A 22,234-nucleotide genomic window follows, 5' to 3' on the forward strand; every position below is an offset into this window, starting at 1 on the left:
AAAGAGCCTAAGAAATAATGACAAGTTTAAAATGACCCTTCCTCCATCAGCTTCCAATAACCAGTAGTTTAGAAATCTTCATGCAGAGTTCACTAAAACTGTGAAAGAATCATAGTAGAAGTATTGCTCCTATAGTTAACTGCTACTTGGAAGAGAGTTTTAAGTTTAAAAAAAAAACCCAAACATATAAATATATATATAAAAAATATAGATCTGATCAGAGAAAGGCACCATCATGTCATATAGCTGCAGTAATTATTGCAGTTCACAAATACGTGCACAAGCTGTCACATGCACAAATGCAGATGTATTTCACCAGTCTGCAGTAATTACTAAAAGAAAAAGAAACCAAAAACCTACACTGAGGGAAAAGTAGTCACGGTAAAGCAGCCCCAAAGCGGTGGAGAAGCCATGCTTCAGAGCCACTCAAGCTGTAGCAATTTGGCTGCTCTCCCAGAGGGACTCATCACCCACACCACCTAGGTCAAACTGACAGCACAGATATTAGAGAAACTTCTCTCCCACGCACACAGTTATTAAGCAATGATCAGCCTAGCTGCTTATCCAGAAAGATTCAAAAGAGCTATCGTGTAAAATAAAAGCCCATTGTTCCCGGCTTTTAATAATAATTCTCTGAAAAGCATCTCTAATGATCGTGACCACAGAGGCTTTACGGGAGAGCTAAGCACGGAGGACAGACCATACATCTTTGCCCTGGGAAAAGCCGTGGAGCGTTTCTTCCTGGACCCACTGATCAACTGGAAGAGCAACTTTGGTTTGGGAGACAAGCAGATGGAGAGGGGAAAAGGAGGAGAATATCACAAAGGTTTTCAAACCATAGTTGCTGTGAAGATGTTGTATTAGAGGTATCTGCTTGCTACTTACTGCTATACAGCAGCTCTCAACGCTCTCTCAGACACGGAAGGGCCTCCAGCATCACCAGGAACACACAAAACCTTATCATTATCCAACTTAATGGTAACTCTACCCTTGCCTTCCTCTGCCTCCTAAGAATTAATGTCCTTGGGTTTCTGTGGATGTTCACCCTAAAGCCTTCTCCAAAAGAATGAATTTCGCCTCGCACATCAGTAGACTGGCATACATAAATAGGAGCAGGCACAGGCAAAGTCAACAGATACCAATATCTGTTATTCTGGGATATTAGTGAAAAAGGCAACAGGGAAACCCCGTAGAACTTGCCTTCATCAACTGCCCTTTGCTTTTTTTGTCTCTTTTTTTTTTTTTTTACTCAAGTACAAATAGTGCGTTAATGTTTTCCTTGAGACAAACCATTCTGATAAATGTTTATGGCATTAAAAAGAAATTCCCCACTACATGAGTAGCTGGATGTTTAGACAGCTTGATATAGGAAACATTACACAGCCTCTGCTGTAGCAGTTTGTAGGAAAGTTTGATGCACGATGGTTTTCCTGTTCCAGTCCTGTCACATTGTAATTTATAGTAGTAGACAAGAAGGCAGCAGCTCTGAGGGAAGCATCATGCCGAAATAGAGGGCACGTCACTGCAAGTAATACCATGCACAGAGCACCAGTTTGCAGGCTTTTGGGGGTTGGTTTGTTTGTTTGGGGGTTTGTTTTGTTGGCTTTTCTTTTTTTTTTTTTTTTTAAAATGAGACAATGGAAAGAATAAGAGTGCAGACCTCAAATCCTCCCACTTACTTGTAGCAGAATGATTGATAATACCTCTCAGATCTTAATCCAGCACCACTGTATGAGGTGCTCTACAAACAACACAGTCCTTTACCTTTTCAGGAGTCACCTTTTCCTGCTTACCTGGAAAAACCATCCACGTGTAGTTATTTTGCAGCCCGAATCCCAAGCTCTGCAGGAAAGACCTAGTGTTTTCTCCACTGCTGCAGGTGTTCCAGACCTTCATCCAAGCTCTCTTCAGGGCCTGATTCAACCAAGTATTACACTGCCTAGTATTGCTAGTAAACATTAAAATTTTAATAAAACGTCCCTCCCTCCCCACCGCCCCGTGGTAACATGAAACAACGTTTCCCCACGTTCATTTTTATCTGCAGTTTGATCAGGTTTAGCTTGGATGGATCTGTGGAAACGAGTAGGAGTAACAGCAGCCACTTACTGCTGACTGTAGTGCCAGGTAATGTTCAATCACCATCCAAACAAGAAACAAAACAAGTGTTTCATTTTGAAGTAGCGTTTTATTTTCCATTAGCTTTGTATACGGAGCTTCAGCTTAGTTAACACAAACTGTGCACTGCAGGTAGCTGTAGGGACAGGAATGCTTGCATGCTATGCCTTTGCAATGCCACCGGCTCCAGAAAGCACCACTTTACATACTTTTCAAAACACCAAACTAATGAAGTAGTATTTGCACAAGAACATTGCATTATAATGGTAAAAAAACATGTGTAAACCTTTTTAGCGTTACTCAAATACAGCATCTACCTTGAAATGTTAGGCCATATCCCTACAAGGTAACTTGTGTTATGGGAAGCTCTCTGAACAGGGGCTTGCTGTGTTCATAAGCTAAGGCCTGCTGTGAAATCCCCCAGTGCCTTCTACAGAACTGCAGCTTGGCCTTTCAGCCAAGTGCTGGTTCTGCTTTGACCAACACAGTCCAGATATCCACATGCAAGTTGTACCGAAGGAATAATTTGCCCAAACCACAGCTGATCGTTATCTTTCAGCCTCACACAATATGCTCTTGGTGGTGTTCTCCAACAATTCCAAGTGGTCAAAACTTCCAAAACTTTCCAAAGTGACCTCTGGTCGTGGTCACCTGCTTTAGGGTGACCAGGGAGCAGACTTTCTCTAGGACACAACACAGGTAACTCCTCTTGAAATTAAGACCGGTAGCAGGGAGCTCACTGCTGTTGAAACCAGACAGCAGGAGCCAGGTTTTTAGAGTACTGAGAAACCTACGTTCCAATTTTTAATTTAAAAGTTTAAATTTAAAAACTTTACCCTAGAGCTTTAAATTGCTGGATCCTCCATTAGAGCATACTCCATAAGTCAAGACTTCAGCTTTTTGGGCTGTGTCTGCATCGACTCTAGACTTGATTTGTCACAATGCTGAAAGCCCTTCATTGCTTGCTGTTTCATGGCCTCTTCCTCAAGTACCTTCCAGTAAGGTCTGCTTGCAAACCAGAGGTTAAATGTGGTCCAGACAAGGGCAGACAATCAATGCATACTGTACTCTTGTAGGGGTTTAGGTTGGTTTTAGGCTTTTTTCTTGTAAATTAATTTCTATTTTAAATAGCTTGATTGAACCTGTATATATGTATATTTAAACTTCCATTAAAAGTTCGCCCTCTTAAAACAAAGTTTTGGATCTCATTTCTCTCAGTGGCATAGCAGTTAAAGAGGGGTGAGCACACCCATTTGGGGTTATCTGGGGAAATAAGAAATGAGCATTAACGAACACAGCCACACTGCTCTTCTGTTAATCCACCCTCAACGTCTGCTTACACAACAGCAGCAGAGAGTGCAATGTATCTCCTTGCAGCATTCACCCCACTATGGAAGCAATAATGGCTTTTGTGCTTTTTGTACTCTCAGATCCTGACAATCCACGGTCGGATATACTCACGCACACTGGTGTCGGGTCTGGGGTTCCCATCACAGCCAGGTTTCTGGCATAGCTTTAATAAACCATCGAACTACCTATTTTGAAAGCAAGATGAGGAGGAGGAAGAGAGAGGGTAAGTATGAACTATTTCATGAACTTCGTAAACCAAGAAAACAGGTCACAGTTCTGTCCAACCGAGCCTACGATCCTCCTCAAGATGCACAGAAACTGTTCAAAGCACAAATACGCAATGAATGCCAAGCCTGCACAGTGAGGCAGGTTTATTCTCTCTGTAGGAGTTTAGGGGGGTCTCACTACGTTGCTTACATTTTGTTTCCATGCACAAGAAGTCTCTGAGATGTATTTATTCCATTCATACGAAAAAACAATTTCATGTACTTAAAAGGAAAAAAAGGAGAAAGGCGGCAGCACAGAAAGTTTTCTTCATTACAAAGTGTTTTTCCATCAGGCAATTATTTATAAGAACTTTTGTTAACACTGGAGTTTAGGCTCTGGAACAAAGTGGATATATTGTTTACTAGCTTTGCCAGTCAATCTTCTCTTACAAAACCTCTCCCTTCCCCCTCTCCTTTTCCAGCCAAGCCAGTCCCTTGAATAGCTCAGGAGTTTCCTTTGTCACTAAGATCTCCTTTTCCACAAATTGTCCCTTGAATAATGCCATCTTCAATGTAGTGGCCCGAGGTATCCGTGCTCCTGCAGAGAACCGTCGAGCGGATCCGTGATGAGCATCTGTCCTGGCTTTTATCCTCAGAGGAGCAGCAAATCATCCTTTTCATGGTACCCCACATCTCATCATCTTTGTATGAATAAATTATTGGATTCATGACAGAGTTCAACAGGGCCAGGAGAAGAAACCACCTTTTAACATTCTGAATCCCACAGTAGGTGCAGTTCAGACCATCGAGCAGCAAGACGACCAGGCCAGGGGTCCAGCAGACAACAAAGGCACCTAGAAATAAAGGAGACCAAAAAAAAAAAAAAAAAAAAAAGACTTCAAACTGCTAAGGGCTTGGGGTTTTTTTACATCTTACAAGATTATTGGGTTCATCAAAATTCTACACAAAAATGATAAAAGCAGGAGAGGACAAAATTCTAATGACAGTAGCAAAATTGCATCTACTACAGCTTCTCTGCCAAGCCCTGAGCACGAGGCAGGGCACCTCTCGGAAGGCTGCACGGAGGAAGAATCCAGCTGCTGACAGCATCAGCTCAAACACAAGTGGGGAAAGGTCATCACAACAGTGATTTGTCCACGCTGATAAATAAACAAGAGCTCTGGAGCACTAACAAGCAGAGAACTGGCGCTCTGAACACGGGCTTCCTCTCTTCATCTCTCTCTCGCGTATGCTGGAGGAGAAGAGACCAGGCGGCCCACTTCCACCGCTGCCGCAACATGATCCAAAGAAGAGATGTCTTCTGTCACACTACAGCTGACTCTGCAGAGCTATGGGCACACTGCCCAATTCATAAAACAAGAGTCACATAATTTAAACACGTCCTGGCTGGAAACCCCACAGCTAGTGTAGGATGCACGCCATTCTCCGCGACACACAAGCACTGCCGGCTCCCCGGCCGAAGCAGCAGCCCACCTCTCTCCACTGCTCCCTCGCGGGCTGTGCGTGCTGGGTACTTGAGACCCAACAACTCAGATCCAGGAAACAAATTCAGTTGTAAATGAAAAGAGAGAAATAACAAATAGATGAGTTAACGAAGATGAACCAAAGGATGTAGCAGTCAGGGCAAAACAACGAAGCGAAGAACAGAATAAAAAGGAAAAAGAAAAGACAAAAAGGATGAGGAAGTAAGAGTGTAGCGACAGGAGAACAAGAAAACTCTGCAAGAGATGCATTTCCCCAAAATGTAGCAAGAAACCGCAGGACAAGCCCAGGAGCAGCAGAGTTCTCGTGTTTCAGCTGCGAGGCAGGAATGACAACTGCCCCTGTGAGGAACTGAGACACAAAGTGGTAATAAAAGCTGAAAGAAACAAAGTAGGACAACACATTCCTCTCCCACCAGCCCCTCAAAGAAAAAAAATTAAAGAAAGGGGGAATAAGGGAGAAGAGATCTTAGACAGAATGAAGACAACATGAAGAAAACATAAAAACCACAGCTTAGAAGGAAGTTCAATATTACATTTGCATCTTTCCATGTTACTGCACATCCCCACCATAAAGGCAGGGGTGTGGGCAGGACTGGTGGGGAGGGGGAACATCGCGACCAAACGCAGCCCTCGGCCACGAGCTTGGGAGGGACCCTGAACTGCCCCGTCTGCCCTCCTGCCTCCCCCCGGCACCGCAGCCTGCCATCCCTCGCCTTGAGCCCAAGGAAGGAGTAGCCATATGCGTGGTAATACTAACTTAGGACAAGCCACAATTGCTGTCTGACATACAGAAATAGAAAATTACAACTCTGCACAACAGTCACAGTTTGAACAACGTACTGAGGAAATTCCAATAATTTATAACAGCAGAGTTTCCCCTTTTTCGGGCTTAGAAAAAATAATCAGACAAATAAGGATGATAGCAGCTACATGCTAAAAAGCTCTCCTGGGGGTGTTGGTATCTGTTCAACAATTCGGTAGGGAAAGCAAGTCCAGCTCATTTTTTTAAAGCTGCTGGTTTTCCCATACCTGAGCTGTGCAAGCAAGCAGTGGGAGGGCAGCCTGGCTCACGGCAGGACCCAGGCAGCGCCGGGGCCAGGACTCGGCAGCACTTCAGGCAGCCCATCGGCTGTGCCGTGCACACGGGCTGGTTTCAGCAGCACTGGACGCTTCTCCCCATCGAGGATTTCAGTGGACACTGTGCCCATCTGATGGGCAGGCCGCAATGGTATATAAAGTGAATTCACGTGATTTAGTAAGCATTAGGATTGCTGAAAAAATGTATCCATGACAAGGTACCATGGATCTTGCTCCAAATCTATGCTCCTGGAGTCCAGACAAAATTCAACCAACTGATTTACTATGTTCCAGGCAATATTGTACAGAACAGAAAGGCAAGAGACCACCTCCTTCAGAAACTGCATTTTCTACTCTGCTGTACCAAGATTTTTGTGATGCTAAGTACTAATTTCATGGTGTTTGTTTTGAGATACTGGTTAAGATCAGTAACATTCCTCCATTGCCCACTGGCATCAGGAGCTGCAAGATGCTACCACAACACTTGTTTTCTCTGGTCAGTCGCTATACTACACACTGGTTTGGCTCCAGCATGCTGAGTAAGCAGTTGTGACACCAACTCTCTCTTACAGTCTACAATGGAGAAAACACTCTACTGATTTATTGCCCAGGGGTTCACCAGAAAATCCCATCCATTTTAACAAGCACTGGAACCAGACCACCCACACAACAATACCGTGTCTAGCTGAGTGTCTCGGTTAAGTATTTGGACAGAGAGCTTTCACTAGCCACCAAGGGTCACTGGCAAAGTCGCCAACACACCAGCTCCATGCAGAAATTAAGATGGTAACAAACTCTCCTTAGAACAAGCACTGAAAGCATTTTGACCACTTGTACCACAAAGCATGCAAGGTCCAACCCTGCTCTCATGGAAGGCAGAAGGAGAGGAAACAGACCCCAAAGCCACATTTAACAGAAGACGCAGAAATCTCTCCTTCAAACAAAACAGCAAGATTGCAGGCAGGATTAGTCTGTGAACTCCTAGGATATATCCCTGTCTACCTACACAGGCAAAACCCTAAAAGGTTTCAGCGGCGAAAGTAAGGGAAGATAAAAGACATCTGCAGACATCTCTCTGCACATTTCCCCCGCCCCACGACTGAAGACAAGGACAGGGGGCAATGCAGTGACAGTGCTGGAGTTAGTGGCTAATGCCTTCATGGGGCTGTTGCTTTGACTCCGTCAAAAATACATTCTACTGCGTATGGAGACAACACAAGCGATTCACACCCTGCTCTTAGCACCGCAGAGATGAAAGCGAGGCATGGCTCAGACTCGCAGCCTTGCTTGGATTTTGCTATTTTTACCACAGAGCTTTCAGAGGGAACCATGGCTAAGCGTAAATATATACCTTTGTCTTGGCCCTTTGGCAATTTTCTTGTTTGCAGACTTCTTATCCCATAGGAGCTCCTCTCCCTGACAAAATGCCACACTCCAAAAAGAATTTAATTTCTGGGACTCTCTAACATTCACAGAAGTGACATGAAATATAGGCTGGCTGCAACATGGATCAGAAGAACAGCTGAGTCTTCCCACCAGATTATGGGAGATCAGGTGCCACAATGCCTCAAGGTTAGTTTGAGGATTTTCCATTAGATTTAAACATGGATTTTCTTGCAGATTACATGTTCTCTGCTTGCACATGAATTCCCGTGTACCTGGAAGCACTACTGATGCTTCGGCAGCATCATGTCATAAAACTCTGCACATCAAAGCTCTTCCTGAGCACGCTGAGAAAAAAAAGAGTGCAGTAGCTTCCAGTTGCCTTTGCCACATGTGCACCCAAGTTAAAACGGCAAGTTACCAATTAAACTATAAATTCACTGAAACTGAAAATCATCCGCCCCAAAGCTGCTATTTCAGCAGGAATCTCACTGCCAAGTTCAGATGAGCTACCACATACACACCACCTGAAAATCACGTACCCGCACACCTGCAGCCACCCTTCTTCAAAGCTAGTCACAGGCTTAGCTAGGACTATGCCGCAAGGTCAGCCTAAGAGGATTTTAGCCCCTTTTGCTAGGTTTCACATCTTCCAGTTTCAACGGCTTAACATGCCAAAGGGAAAGCCTTGCTCCTATCCTGTGATGGACCATTTTAGGGATTAAGGTAGAAAAAGGTAGATGATAGGGACCTGAGTCCCAGCCTCTGGAAGGGGCCATCCAAGCCCAAAGGGTGGTGCAAAAAGCCACCTGCAGCTGTGATCACCGTGAAGTCACACTGAAACCCAGATTTGCCCAACTCTCAACTGTAGGACCACAGGAGGAGAACATCCAGAGCGGACAGCGATGTTTTGCTGGAGCGGCAGGCGGCCACGGGCCCAGCCTCCCCAGGAAGGGAGGTGGAGGCGGATGGGAGGAGCAGCATGCCAGCAGCACCCAGCTACACGCAGCCTCCCTCCACACAGCAGTGGGGCAGCAGGACTTTGTCCTGAACCTCCCATGAAACCAACAGAGCACACTAACGAGAACTCTGGTTCTCATCATGCTTCATCCAGCAACAGAGCATCTCGGAATCGCTTTTAGTTAAGACCGTATCAGGTGTGTACTCCAAAGCACTTTCAGATGTTTTGGAACAAGCCATTAAAAATAACAGCCCTGGGCAAAATCCACATGCTGCATATAGCTGTAGGTTGTTACATGAGTGGATATAAGCAGAATTTTGGAAGAATCACTTTGGTCACTTGGTGACTCCTTTGCTAATTGGAAAGCCCAGAAAACATGCTATTCAGTTTCTAATACATTTTGCACAGTGTGCTTGAATGACTTGGCCAGGAACGCACGTTTCAAACTGTTTTAAAAAATAAATTCCCATTCCTAGAAATAAACGTTTATAAAAAGCCTCTCAGAGTCAAAATTTGGAGAATTCATATGAAGGAACATGCCAAGATAAAATTCCTCTGACACAGGAGTTTGGGATAGATCTTGCACCCAGCAACACATGCACTCGACTTCTTTGGAAGCAGGCTCTGTTTTGGTTTTGTTTCTGACTGACAAAGTAAATATACAAAATTATGATCTCTAAAGTAGCACTCAGACTTTCTAAGTTAAATTTGCCTGGGCCAGGGTACAATATCATTAAATGCTTTGCCTGAATAATAGTTTAATCTGGTGGCTGAAAAGCCATATTCTGCGAGTAAGAGAAAGCTAATGCTGATCTTTAAATCAAGCCATAGTCCTAAGGCCCCTCTCCCTAGTAAAAGAAAGAATAAGGTGAAAATGAAGTTTAAAGTGGGGTTTATTTCCACACAGCAGCATGGCCATGGTGAGCACTGAAGACCTGCCACAGGCTAACGGACCACGAGGGATTAGCGAACGGCAACCACCATCACTGTCCTTCCAGCTCCCACATCAGCCGGCCGGGTGTCCCCCCCGGCGCGCAGACCACCTCTCTGCCCGGACCTGCAAACACACAGGGGTGGCACCAAGAGCTAACAGTGTTATTCCAACACTCGCTCAGCACCCTCCAACTTTGGCTTATACAAAACCAAAGTAATATTAACTATATAAATATACATATAAATTAGACAAGGCTATGCATGATGATTTATTTTTGTGTGGCTTCCCAGAAAGCAGCCTGCAGTTCTGCCTTCAATAGAAATTCTCGGAGAACTGCTTTTTAAAAATGTTTTTCTTTTTGTCTCTTTCCAATGCAGCAGCTAACTACAGTCTACCCGACGCTTATGCATCAGGGCAGGATCATATTTGGAGCAAGTCAGAGTTTTTCTGCAGGGATTTCTCCTTCCAGGTGAATGGTTTAAGTTTCACTGCATGAGAGCTTCAGGCGAGGCAAAAGATCGAATCTTGCTCCTGCAAGTCAAGGGGGGAACAGGAACAACCACCACATTGTCTCTCTATAGGTGCCATAAAGTCAAGGGGAAAAAAGGAAGGACAACCGGGGAGGGATTTAGAAGGGAAAGGCTCTGGCAGTGGACAAGCCAACTTCAGGAGACACAGGACTGGAAGCGAGAACCCTGTACTTGCTTGAACCATCAGTCCACTTTCTTTTCCAAGGTCAGGCACCGTAAAGTTTAAGTGATCTCAGCTTCTAAAGCATTTGAAAACATCATTTGGTAGACAAAGGTGTTGTGTACTACAGCACTATTCTTTCGGGGGGCGGGGGGAAGCGGGGAGAAAAAAAAAGAAGAAAGAGAACCAGATACCAGACTGTGCAAACAGCAGCCATAGACCGCAAGGGGAAGAAAGTGTCCTCAGCCTGAACCTCCTACCCTGGCAACTCCTACCTCCATGAAAAGTGACACTTGTCTCCCAGAGCTCTCTAGTACTACCATGCTGCCGTACGACACAACTGTGTCCCAGGTATACACGGACACCAGCTTTCCCAAAAGCTCCAGCCTTCTTGTGCTGGCTCATACAACATCAGAGTGGTAAAGCCATATTTGTGGTTTTAGAGTCCCCCACCACCTGAGCCAAGCCTCACAAGTGTCCCGGTGTCCCCCCAGTTCCACCCGTAGTGAGCTGCATGAGCCACGCTCGTGTGATGCCTGGCTTCCAGAAAACATCTCACTCGGATTCAAGTCTTCCTGGGGAAAATTGACTGCTACAGCTAGTATTTTGTTCCAACAATCAATCATCCGCACTGTGCATCTCTAATTTAATAGGCAGCTACATCACAACTAGCTGATTAAATGATCTGAACTGCCCGAATATCAACAGCATCTCTAGGGCAGAATCCCGGTCAAATCTCATGTTATGATCTAGAGATCCAAGGCCATACTGTATCATCATCTGAAAGTATTTTGCACTATGCAATCTTCACAGAACGAAGGTGAATTCTCCCCTTGCAAAGCAAATCTCTGTCAAAGTCACAGACCTACCAGGCATCAGGCATCCTCTCCTTTCCCCAGGGAAGTTGCATTTCCAGGGGGAAGAAGTTAATATGTTTACAAAAAAGCCAAGAGGAAGAAGTGCGAAGAAAACTATCCACATCCAGCCATAGGATCCATGGCCTTGTGCAGATATTAAAGAATATTATTCTGAAAATGTTCTGCTAGGTAGTTGTGAATCTTCACAAGCCTTCCTCCAAAGTGATTTTGTATTCCCCCCCTCCCCCCCCAAAAAAAGTCGATAATTCGTGTTTTGTAACAAACTGCCTACGAAATAGAGACACTTTTCTTCTACATGTCAGTCCTCTACTTCGCATTTCTGCGTGGTACAACACTTATTTCACTATCTAAAGCAGACAGAAATCTAAATGCCTCCAGCACGTAAGAGTTCGGTGAGGGTTTTTTTGTTTTGGTTTGGTTTAGGGGGTTTGGGGGTTTTTGTTTTGTTTTTAAAAACAAAAACAAAAACAAGCAAAAGCAAACCAACACACAAACCCATTCATTGGCCCTGCCAGCCTTGCACGCCATGGTTTGTAGTCTCTTACCTAAGAGAGTCATGACAGTCTTCATAAGCTTCACAGGGGTTCTCCTATGGCTAATGGATCCACTAGTGTGCGACGACAAGACATTAGTTTTCCTCTGGACGTACATGTAGATTCTTATGTAAACCACCACCATAATGAAGAAGACGACTAGGTTTAAGACACTCCAGAACACCAGGTAACTTCTGCTGTAAATAGGCGCCAGGGATGAGCAGGCAGTAATGTCACAGAGGCAGTTCCAACCCAGGGTAGGAACAGCACCCATGAAAATAGCAATGGCCCAAATTGATATAATTAAAAAGGTGACTCTCTTCTTTGTGAGATTACTGTGGATCTTCATCCGCATTATCGACATGTGCCGCTCAACAGCTATGACGAGGAGATTCACCAGGGAAGCTGTCAGGCTCGTGTCCAGAAGACCCTGACGCAAAAACCAGCGGTTAACAGTTAATGTCTTGGACACTGGGCCAGTGTTGAACATCAAGAAGACATAGGCAATTCCAGCAAAGAAGTCTGCAGCAGCTAAGTTGGCCAGGAGATAGTAAAAGGGGAAATGAAACCTCTTGTTCTTGACCACGGCTGCTATGACCAATGAATTCGAAATGAAAATGAAGAGGCAGAAAAATGTCCCAAAACACAGAACAACAATAAGCTTTGGCCCTGTCCACTCATCTACTGTGTCAGTGTTTGTCTTGTTATAGAAAAAGTCCATGTGCTTATCATAGTAGCATTCGTTCATCCTGGATTAAAGCCCCTGCATCCTAGGAAGGGTGGAAGGGAAAAAAGAAAGAAGGATTAAAAATCAACTATTGGTCCTTGCTTCAATCACCATACCTAACAGCTTTTTTCTTTTTTTGGGGGGGGCGGGGAAGGGGATGGGACAAGGACATGAGCAGGTATGTATTTGGAGGCCTTAAGTAAAAATTCATATTGTACAGAGTTAATGTGGAAGAAGATATTCTGTCCGCTGGAGGACTGCAGTGCATGATGCTTGGATGAATCAGGAATTTTTAAAAGACTTACCTGCTTACAAAACCCCAGCACAGTCCCTTTGCACTAGCAGTCATACTGTACAGGCAACAAAGGGGAAGTTAAGAGGTTAAAAGTGACTTTCTGGAGGTCACAAAGAAAATCTGAGCAACAGCCAAGCCATTCTTGCTGTGAAATCCCATGTTTGAGCCACAGCCCCATCATTATTTCCATTTCTCAATGTATCCAGACAGGACAGGGAAGCATAAATCATAACTCTTCCATTTTACTGACTAAGCAATAAAAGGCCTATTACTGGAAAAATATTTTTGGGGTTTTCAATTATATATTAATAAATGTAAAAATGTATGTATATAAGATGCTACAGGCATATATATTCTGAGCACATGCCTGTTATTTACTGCTACAGGATTTAAGTAAACGTGCTGAAAAAGGAAAAATATATTCTACATATTTGACTACTCTAAAGCCAGGGATTATTTTATTGGGCTGTCAACCCAGAGCCCTGTGAGCACGGCACAGCCCAATTATCTGCAAAACCAAAACACAGTTCCCTACCCAACCACAGGATAAAGCGAGCCCCAGCAACAGCAGCAGTGCTGGGTTGTTTTTTTTTTTTCTTATACCCACTCAGCACTATTTTGGACACAGGGCTATTAAACATGATGGAAGGGGGAGTCTGTGTTCCAGATTACATCACACTTCAGCTACTCCGGTGAGGTCAATGTCAGCTGCCTTGGCAATTTTACTGCCTTTATTACGAACCAAACTGAACTCAAACTAATTTACACAGGCAGATCCAACAGCAATTACTCATGGTGACCATACCCCGTGCAGGGTCTCGCAGCCTAGTAGAGAGAGTTTGTGTCTGATCATCACTAGCCCTCACGTTCACTGTCAGTATCTGAATAAGGGTTTTAACAATGACTTCATTAATAGATATTGTATAGTTTTAGCAAAACGTAGGAACCCAACCATGGCACAAGATCCTAATCGCGTTAGCTATTATACAGAATGGCAAACCTGTGTCTGACTCTAAGGACAGAGAGGAGGAAGTATGGGGACACAAAGCTGCAGGAGAGGCAGCAACACTAACAGCTTTTGTAAAGCTCCTTGTCCTGAGTGGGGCAGAAAAGAAAATAAACCTAGAAGTGGTTACAGGCAGAAAGGTACAAAAAAGCGTAAGCTTTTCACCTCTGCGGCTAAAATTGATCACAGATAAAGATCAGGTTCACTTAGTCTATTATTACCCTGTGGTTGCTTAACAGTTATATCTCATCTCTCCAGGGACTGGGAAGCAAATTAAGCAATCCCCAGCAGGCTGGCTAACAAGCCACATTTATATTAAAGGTTCCTTCTGAGTTTTAAGATAAAAAGATTCATCTTCTGTCATTTAAGTTAAGCTACTTGTGTTATTTCTCTCATGCAATATTTCTATTATCTAATTTTAAATCAATTTGCACTATTCATGCTTAATATTTTCAGCAAAGTGAATTTTTTTTTTTCAGTATTTCATTTTTCTGAACTAGCTCCTTGGCCTTTTTTTCTTGGTTCCCACCCTACATCTAGTAGTCAACATGAAAGCGGGCCACTTGATGTTGTTGTCCCTTTTATTACCCTCAAGAACCTAGGCAGCCACTTCTTTTATAAAAGAATATATTACTTAAAGCGTCAAATTCAAGTACATAGTCAGAACTAAGAACAACTACTTAAGGACAAGAAGTGGAAGGAAACAAGTAAATCATCCCTTGTGCTGAAATATTCAGAGCATCCCTTCATCTAAAAATAAAAAAGCCTCAGCAACTCAGATCCGCCATAAGGAGTCAACCAGAATTCAATGCCTACCGCTCCCTGTTCAGGGCAATATGGTAGAGTTGGGCCGTCAGTACATTCCCCAGTCTCACCTAGGAAGTACTCAAAACTGAAATTAAGTCTGTAAGCGACCAGAAGTCCCTGAGGAGCTGCTGACAACAGCTACTCAAGCAGCCGAGTGCTGGGAACCCTGTCCAGCCGAGATAGCTCTGCTCTTACCCACCAAGGCAGTAAGGGACTTGCTGAGCTTGACATGAAGCTTTTACAGAACAGCCCAAAAGCCTGCAAATAGAAGCAGCATTTTGGGCAAGAATGGCAGGGGAAAAAAAAAATCTGTGAAAATTATAGGGAAAGTTTTCTGAACATGTTGTATTTTACTTTGTAATCATCTCGACAGATGAATCTCTTTTACTTGCAGCGACAGGAGAGTAAAGAGATCTGCAGCTACTTTTTGCATCTCATCTAGAGAACAAGCTTAAAGAAATCCAAAATATCAACTATGAACTTATACTAAATACTTCAGCTTACTGAGATCCCCTCCTCATTTGAAGTAGTACCAGAAAAAAAAAAGTTACACATCCGTAATTCTCCACCAAAATAATCACACCACAAACACTCACTGTCACACAGCAGAGCTCAAGCGACAAATGATTTTGAAAGAGATTTCTTGAGGTGTTGCGGTAAGGCAGGAGGCAGTAGAAAAGCATCCAGCTGAGGTCTCAGGGTCACAGGGCAGACTCTGGAGATGTCCAAATGGAAGCTGCATCAAAGCGGTAGCTGAACTGGAGCTAGTTTGCATCCCAGTCCTTCAGAGCAGAGATGTAGACTTGGCTGTCTGTACCAGCCTATGTACAAAAAGCACTTGTCACGCCAAGGTCCTTCCAGACAGTGGTTTATTTCACACCTCCATTTTATTTTAAGTCCTCCCGGCAGAACTAGCCCGGCCTCAGGGGAGCTGTGCAGCTGTGACAGAGCTATGCAGCTGTATCCTCAGTGGTCCTGCCCCAGTCCACACCAGGCACGGGAGACGTGTGATAGGATATCCCATATTTCCTGACATGTCACAGTTTAACACATCGCAGGACTTTATTCTCCAGGTCTTCTCTTCTGCAGCCAAATCAGAGATGTTTATCTTAACCAGGGCAGGTTTAAACTTAAAAAGAAAAAAAAACACCCTTAAACGTTACATATTTCAGATTTGTTTATTAAGTACACACAAATTTGAAGATTCATCTGTTCGTCAAAGTTTTAAAAATAATAGAAACTGAAATAGAAAAACAGCTAAACTGGTCAGCCCAGCCTTATCAAGACAACAGAGAGTCTTCTAGAGTCTGCAGCAGAGAGCTCCCTAGTTCTGCTACTCACTTCATGAAGAATTGCCTTCTTTTGCTTTGAAAGGGGCTCTCACGAGCTTGATACTTCTCGGTTTTTTATGGGAAAGGGCAGCAATCAATCTCCATTCACCTCTTCTATGCCACTCGACATTTTATAGCCCTCCATATAGACCTTCAAAAGCTTGACAGCAGTAACCACATATTGCGTATTCTACAGATGGGTTGAGCTATTAGCTTGCCACAAGTCACTCGCAAGCAAATACATCAAAACTTTGCAAGTGCCAAAAGCATACCCTTGTCAAAAAGGTTCTTTTCCTTATTTCAATCTATTTAATTACTTCAGTTCCATCAATAGTGGCTACAAAGATCAGAAACTGATGGACTGTGAAGCGTGTTTTTCTCTACCACTCTGAGTAAACATAAGCTTTGAGTGGGAGAAATCATCTGTTCCAAAAATCTCAAAGGATTTGGTTCAGTTAAACTGCTTTCAAATGCAAAAGCACGCATTAAGAATTCTTCCCCATCCAGCACATCTTGAGCTCTGTTTGTCTTAAAGACAGCTTGTGCATTTGAATTTATTTTAAATTCCTCTATGTAAGTGCAACTTGTATCAAGTCAGAATATGTTCTTCACCATTCTTAAAATAAAAGTCAAGAATTTGTATGAGTGTATAGGAATATATTACACTAGCTGCCTAAATAAAGAGTTGGTGAAATAAAACATCACCTAGATAATGTTTTGGAGAAAAGCTTCAGCTAGTTGCAAGCTAACATGCTTTACTAGTTGTTATTCAATTAGAATCTAGTTTGCCTCAAGAAAGTTACTAAAAATCTGTATATTTATAATGAAATTTAATATCAGTTATTCAAATCCAGGATTCTGCCGATTCAAACTGTGATTAAAATCACCTTTTAAGTCACTTTGATCCAAAATTAAATTCGGCCTGTAAGTCAGCTCTAAGTTGAGTTACTCGTTACTAATGCAAACTTTTCTGAAGGAAAACTCAAATAGTATTTTAATTAGAAGGTCATTACAAAATTTAGCCTGCAAGCCACGATGTGATTCATAGCACACCCCACTGGTTTTCTGCCTCTTTCCTGTCCATTAAAACCAAAATTGTTTCAATACATTGGCCACAACCTTATTGAAGAGTTGGCGTCAGTTTGGGGGACTTTGATGGCTTCTGCCCTGCTCCTGTATAAATGCAACAGGGAGGGAGCAGACAAGCATGGGTTGGCACGGTGAGCTACTGTGAGAGGATTCAAGCCAAGTCTGCAGCTGGACTGAAAAGTCCATAGAGCAGGACTGAACCTATAGGAGGACTATAGCAGCGAAGTCCTATAGCAGGACTGAAAGTTAGCTTGGGTGAGAGGCGAGAGAAGTTTGCCCAGGCAGAACCCCAGCCTGGTTTACCGCTGGTTTTCCTGAGCTGGCACAGGGATTTCTGTGCAGAAATTCAGGGCGGTTCAGCATCCAAAATGATACAGTCTGGAACAGAAGGAGAGGCAGCGAGGCCGGTACAGTCCAGGCAGGTCCGTGGGACAGCACAGAGGAGCAAGCTGCGCCCAGGCTCAGCCTGCAAAGCGGGCAGGCTGCCAGCCTATGCCGGAGCGCTTCACCTCCCTGCCTCCTCTTGCCCATTAGCAAAGACGAGGTATTAAATACAGATCTCTAAGATATTTTGAAACTTATTACAAAAGTTGCTCTTCAGAAAGCAGAGTTTATCACGCTGGCTGATCGCAGGCATTGGTGGCAGAGCGAGGAGGCAATTCCCTTGAAATACTCTCTTGGCATTCAAACTGTTACTGCAGAGAAATATTAAGCAGCAGTAATTGCCTATCTGCACGTGCTGCTTAGGCTTTTTAAACTCATCCTACAAGCAGCAGATGGCCCTGGATACAATACCACGAAAAGAGTGTCTGGAGGCTTGCAGACTACGCAGCTGCTGGCAAGGGCTCCCCACAGCACTGCTCTTGCCCGCACCCTGTGCCACAGGCAGACACAAACACCCTCTGCCCCTTCCTCTTCTTCTGGATAAGCCACCGGTGCTGCTTTTATTTTTCTTGTTACTGAAAAGTTCCCTCTCACCTCCCTCCCAAGAGGAAGGCGCAGGCAGCAGAAGGAAGCCGGGGTGCTGGGCAGCCAAGCTATACATAAAAGTAGTACCAGTTCAGAGAGGGAATCGGTTCCTTGTTGCCCTCCACACCCTGCCTACATGTATGGCCACGGAGGAAAATACAGCCAAATGATTGCACAGTAACCCAAGAAACCCATTCAGGCTACCTCAGCTTAGAAAGAAATACCAGAGCAGAAAAGGGTGTGTAACACAGCAGAGGCCAAAAACGTTAATATGTAACTGTAAGGAGTTTTGTGAGGTAAGTACTCTGGTTCACTTTTAATTGTCTTTAATAGTTAGTCGATATTATAACAAAAATCAGTTTAGAGAAACAAACTGAAAGGAAGCACATCAAGAACACAAAGTTATGCCCAAATGTCTCAATCTAAACTAAAGCTTTTTTATCTGGTACTATTGGAGGATGCAATGGACGCCGACATTCACGTGACAGGTTTTACAGAGACAAATTATCTCAGAAGTAACTGTTTTACATTTTGTTTATTAAGGAAATTCTGTGGGCACTGCCTGTACTTGGAACGGCCTGCTGTGTGATCCACTTTAAGGAACTGAGAATATACTTTTTAAAAGCCATTTTTTAAATTCAGCTTTACAAATTGGAAAAAAGTTATTATTAAAAAACTGTAAGGCTCGATGAGTGAGTTTTTAATCCAGAGAACTTATTTATTAGCAAGGGAATCTACTTCTGGTTGTGTTTGGCTATATTTTTACTTTGTAACTTAAGTATCCCCAATTTCAGATAATTGGCTGAACTCAAATCAAGCAACACAAGCAGCATTATCCCATTATCGTGGTCTTCAACGCCTTTTAGAATAAGGAGAGCAGAGTGCCGCATCCATTTCCACTCCAAGCCTGCTTCATCTACATAATGTTAACTTGATGGAACCTACGGCAGCGCTCATACTTCCACCACGGTTCTGGTCATTTCCAGTAACGGTCCATTTTAATGGCATCATCTTTTGGACTGAAAAGGGAAGGGAGTGGGGTGAAGGGAATCCAGATGTTTCTTTGGCAACTCTTACATATTGGTGGTGGAAACATCTAAGGTTTTATTATTTATCATATATCCTGCGTAAAAAAACAAGGCTATATGGTACAAACAAAGGGTCTAAAGAAAAGTATTAAAACCTACCAAAAATGTAGAACCTCAAGACTAAATATTTAAGTTGCAGAGAGAGGAAGTAGTACCGCCAGCCACGGACCACAGCGCTCTGTACACACAGACTGATAAGAGGCTTAAAAATCGCTGTCGGGGCACAGAAGTGTCACCCTGTGCATGTATGTGACAGCGCTGTTCCTCTGGAAGCTGCTGCAGACTGGCACGGGCAGCTGCACTGTGAAGCACAGAGATACAGGGGCACCTACACCAAGGTTTTACAAAGCTCAGGCTCCAGCTCCTGGAATCCCTTTAGTACAAAGCGGCTCTACTGCACTAAATTGCTTTTCAAAGCTCTGATCCACTGCAGAAAGTTGTTAGGGACAGATACTAAGTAACTCGCTAGTTACCACAAGTTTAGACTTCAGACTTTGGTAATTTAAGACTTTCTGAAATTATGGTTTACTAAATCTATATATGGAGTTCAAACTAAAAACTTCACTGCAAAGCTTTCATTTAGTCTCCTTTAAGTGTGGTTCTGGAAGGAGCTGGCAGGTCATCCTATAATGCGGAAACAGACACAGCATTTAAAAATATTTAAAAGCCATTCAAACAGCCTGTACATTGTGAAACATGCCTAGAAGAAAATACCTGTCCTGCTTCTAAACTAAGTTTTCCATTTCTGCAGAACTTCCAGAGCTGCTCATCAATCACTATCAGCTCCATTTTACAGTCCAACAAATCAGCTTTCTTTCACAAAACCTACAGAACGTGAATACAGACTATTTCAGCACAGTCGCAACCAAGTGAATTTTTATTGTTTATTTTCAGCACATAGCTGATGAGGACCTGAATCACGCCACTGCTGATTAAAACGAGCCACCTGACTGTATCTGATCTGTTAACAGATGCAGAGCCCTGGTTTGCAAGCAAACATTTCAGTGGAACTGGTAGAAAATGGTGGGCTCCAAGAAATATTTGCTAGAGACATGGAAGTGGACCTAATGGCTTAAAAGTAGAATCCAGGTATGTGAATCTTTAAGACTAACACCCAAGAGGAATATATTCTCTACGATGCCAAACCTTATACTTCAGAGATTTTATTTCGTTATCTGATAGCATAAAGACTATGCTGGAGGATGTTCCAAAATGGTTAACGGTCATAGTCGCACAGGAGGATAAGGATACAGTCAATCCAACTTGTCTGAAACTATAGCCTGGCATTCTGCAAAAAGCCAAATACACCTTTCAGCTTTACTTGCTGATAAGAGCTGCCGCTTCTTTACTGGCTGTGCAAACTTGTTTGGGTTGTTTGGGTTTTTTTAATTTCACTTCATTTTCAGTACACAGATAAATTTAGCGAAATCAGATTTTTCGCCATATAACTGGATTTGAGTTGTGCCTCCTACTACACCTCTTAGAAGACCCTTAAGAACATGCAAGAAACCACATGCTCTGCACAGCTTAAAGAACAAAGCTACACCAATGCACCTGACCGATCTGTAACAAGAAATGTCTTTTTCTAGATCCATATTACAGAAGGGAGAACGGACATGACGCTACATGACGCCTCTGGAAACACAAAGGTACAAAAACGCATTTTTTTTTTTCCTTAAGGAAAAAAACTAATCAAAAGATACGATGCAAAATAATATCACTGTATTTTTCAGTGTGTTGCACAGGTTAAGATGCTGCTTTATAAAAAACTTCGTGAAAGAACCTGTGCCGCCCCCCCCTGCGGCATATACTTACTACCGGTGCCTCAGGAGGACACGACACACGCGCAAATCCAGAGATGCGCAAACCGAGTTTCAAATACACAGAAGCTCACGCGTGTACGTGTAGGAAGCATCTATATATTCACCCGCGCGTTATACATTTACGCACACAGAGACGCTGCGCAGGAGGCAGAGCTGCAGCACCTACGTTAACCGCGGCCGTGCCTCCCCCGGGGTCACGGCGAGCGTGCCCGCCGCCGGAGGGCAGCCCCCGGGGAGAGCCGGCCTGACTCCGCTTTCGGCTCACCGGCGAGGGGCGGGAGCGGAAAAAAAAAAACCCAAAAACCCACGTTCAATAAAACCCCAGAAAGTTTTGTTCTGCCCGACCACTAGGAAAACAGTTAATAAACCCCGAGGTTCATTAAGTCCGCGGTAAAGGTGCTCCCGCCGCCGGCCCCGGGACGCGCCCGCCCCACCGCCCCGGCCCCGCCGTCGGTGCCGGGGGGCTCTGCCCCGTCCCCCGCGGCCCCGCTCACCGGCAGCCTCCGGAGCGCCGCGCCACCGCCCGCCGCGCCGAGCGGGCCCGCCCGGCCGCCCGCTCCCCGCCCCGCGCCGCCCCGCGCCGCGTTAACCCGTCCGGCGCTGCCCGGCCCCGGCGCCGCCCGGCCGCTCCGCACCCGCCCCCGGCCCCGCCGCCGGTGCCGCGGCCCGCGCTGGAGCGCGCGGAAAAGCGTTTTGTTTTCTGCCGGGGGCGAAGGTTTTGCTCCTCCACGACGCGGGTGGAGAGGAGGCACGCGCGCGAGCCCTCCCAGCACCCCAGGGCGGCAGCAGCCTGAAGGGTCGTGCTGCCCGGAGAGCCCACCAGAAGGTCGCGTTTTGGGAAACAAGAGCAAAACCCCAATAAAACAGCAGTAACTTCCGTGAGCAGATCAGGACAGTACAGACGGGTACACGCGCCACCTCCTCCCAGCTGTTCTTTAAAACATGGTACAAAAAGTCAAACAAGATCCACCTCACAACCCAACACAGCGACACAGAATCCTCGAGGCTCGTGTCGGTTCCAGAGGGCAGGACCTAGCACACAGGGCTTTGCCGTAAAGGACAAGCCAAACTCAAATGCAGAAGGTGGTACAAGATCAAATTTATCTGAGGACCACGAGCAGACGGGTCTGTCTCATTACTACCCACCGGAATCATTTACTGAGAGCAGGCACCTCTCCAAGGTGTACAGAGCTACTCACGGGTCCGCTTAGAGCTGGAGAACTGACGAAAGAAAATCTCTGGCAGAAAGTCTCTGCTCCACTTCTCAGAAATCCTGGTGATGACTACAGCATGAAACCTAGACAGAGTGTTAAAGGCTAGGTGGAGCCTGGCACGTGAACATTATATATGAAATCCCAAACAGCCTCCACTCCAGCAGCTTTTTCCTGTTTTATCCGTCAATAGAAGGCCCCAAAGTAAGAGCCCAAACTCTTACCCACCCTGTCCCCCTCACTTGAACGCTCACCT

The 22,234-nt window shown here is 44.5% G+C and overlaps 1 protein-coding gene across 1 annotated transcript; it reads right to left on the reverse strand.

Annotated features, from left to right (window-relative positions):
- Positions 1 to 2,179: 2,179 nt before the first annotated feature.
- LPAR3 (lysophosphatidic acid receptor 3) lies at positions 2,180 to 21,298 on the reverse strand. The gene is made up of 4 exons (XM_076340521.1): positions 21,262 to 21,298; positions 15,064 to 15,596; positions 11,645 to 12,402; positions 2,180 to 4,525 (listed from the first exon to the last, which is right to left on the reverse strand). The coding sequence occupies exons 3-4, from the start codon at positions 12,378 to 12,380 to the stop codon at positions 4,176 to 4,178; spliced, it is 1,086 nt and encodes a 361-aa protein (XP_076196636.1). The 5' UTR covers positions 12,381 to 12,402; positions 15,064 to 15,596; positions 21,262 to 21,298; the 3' UTR covers positions 2,180 to 4,175.
- Between the last annotated feature and the right edge of the window lie 936 nt (positions 21,299 to 22,234).

This window comes from Aptenodytes patagonicus, chromosome 5 (genome assembly GCF_965638725.1).
Source record: "Aptenodytes patagonicus chromosome 5, bAptPat1.pri.cur, whole genome shotgun sequence".
In the NCBI taxonomy this organism is placed as follows: domain Eukaryota; kingdom Metazoa; phylum Chordata; class Aves; order Sphenisciformes; family Spheniscidae; genus Aptenodytes; species Aptenodytes patagonicus.

Excerpts from the sequence above, each read along its gene's own strand:
- LPAR3 (XM_076340521.1), bottom strand. The coding sequence starts at position 12,380 with ATGAACGAATGCTACTATGATAAGCACATGGACTTTTTCTATAACAAG. Across the intron at positions 4,526-11,644 it reads GACTGTCATGACTCTCTTAG|GTGCCTTTGTTGTCTGCTGG; the intron begins GTAAGAGACTAC and ends CTTTATTTCTAG.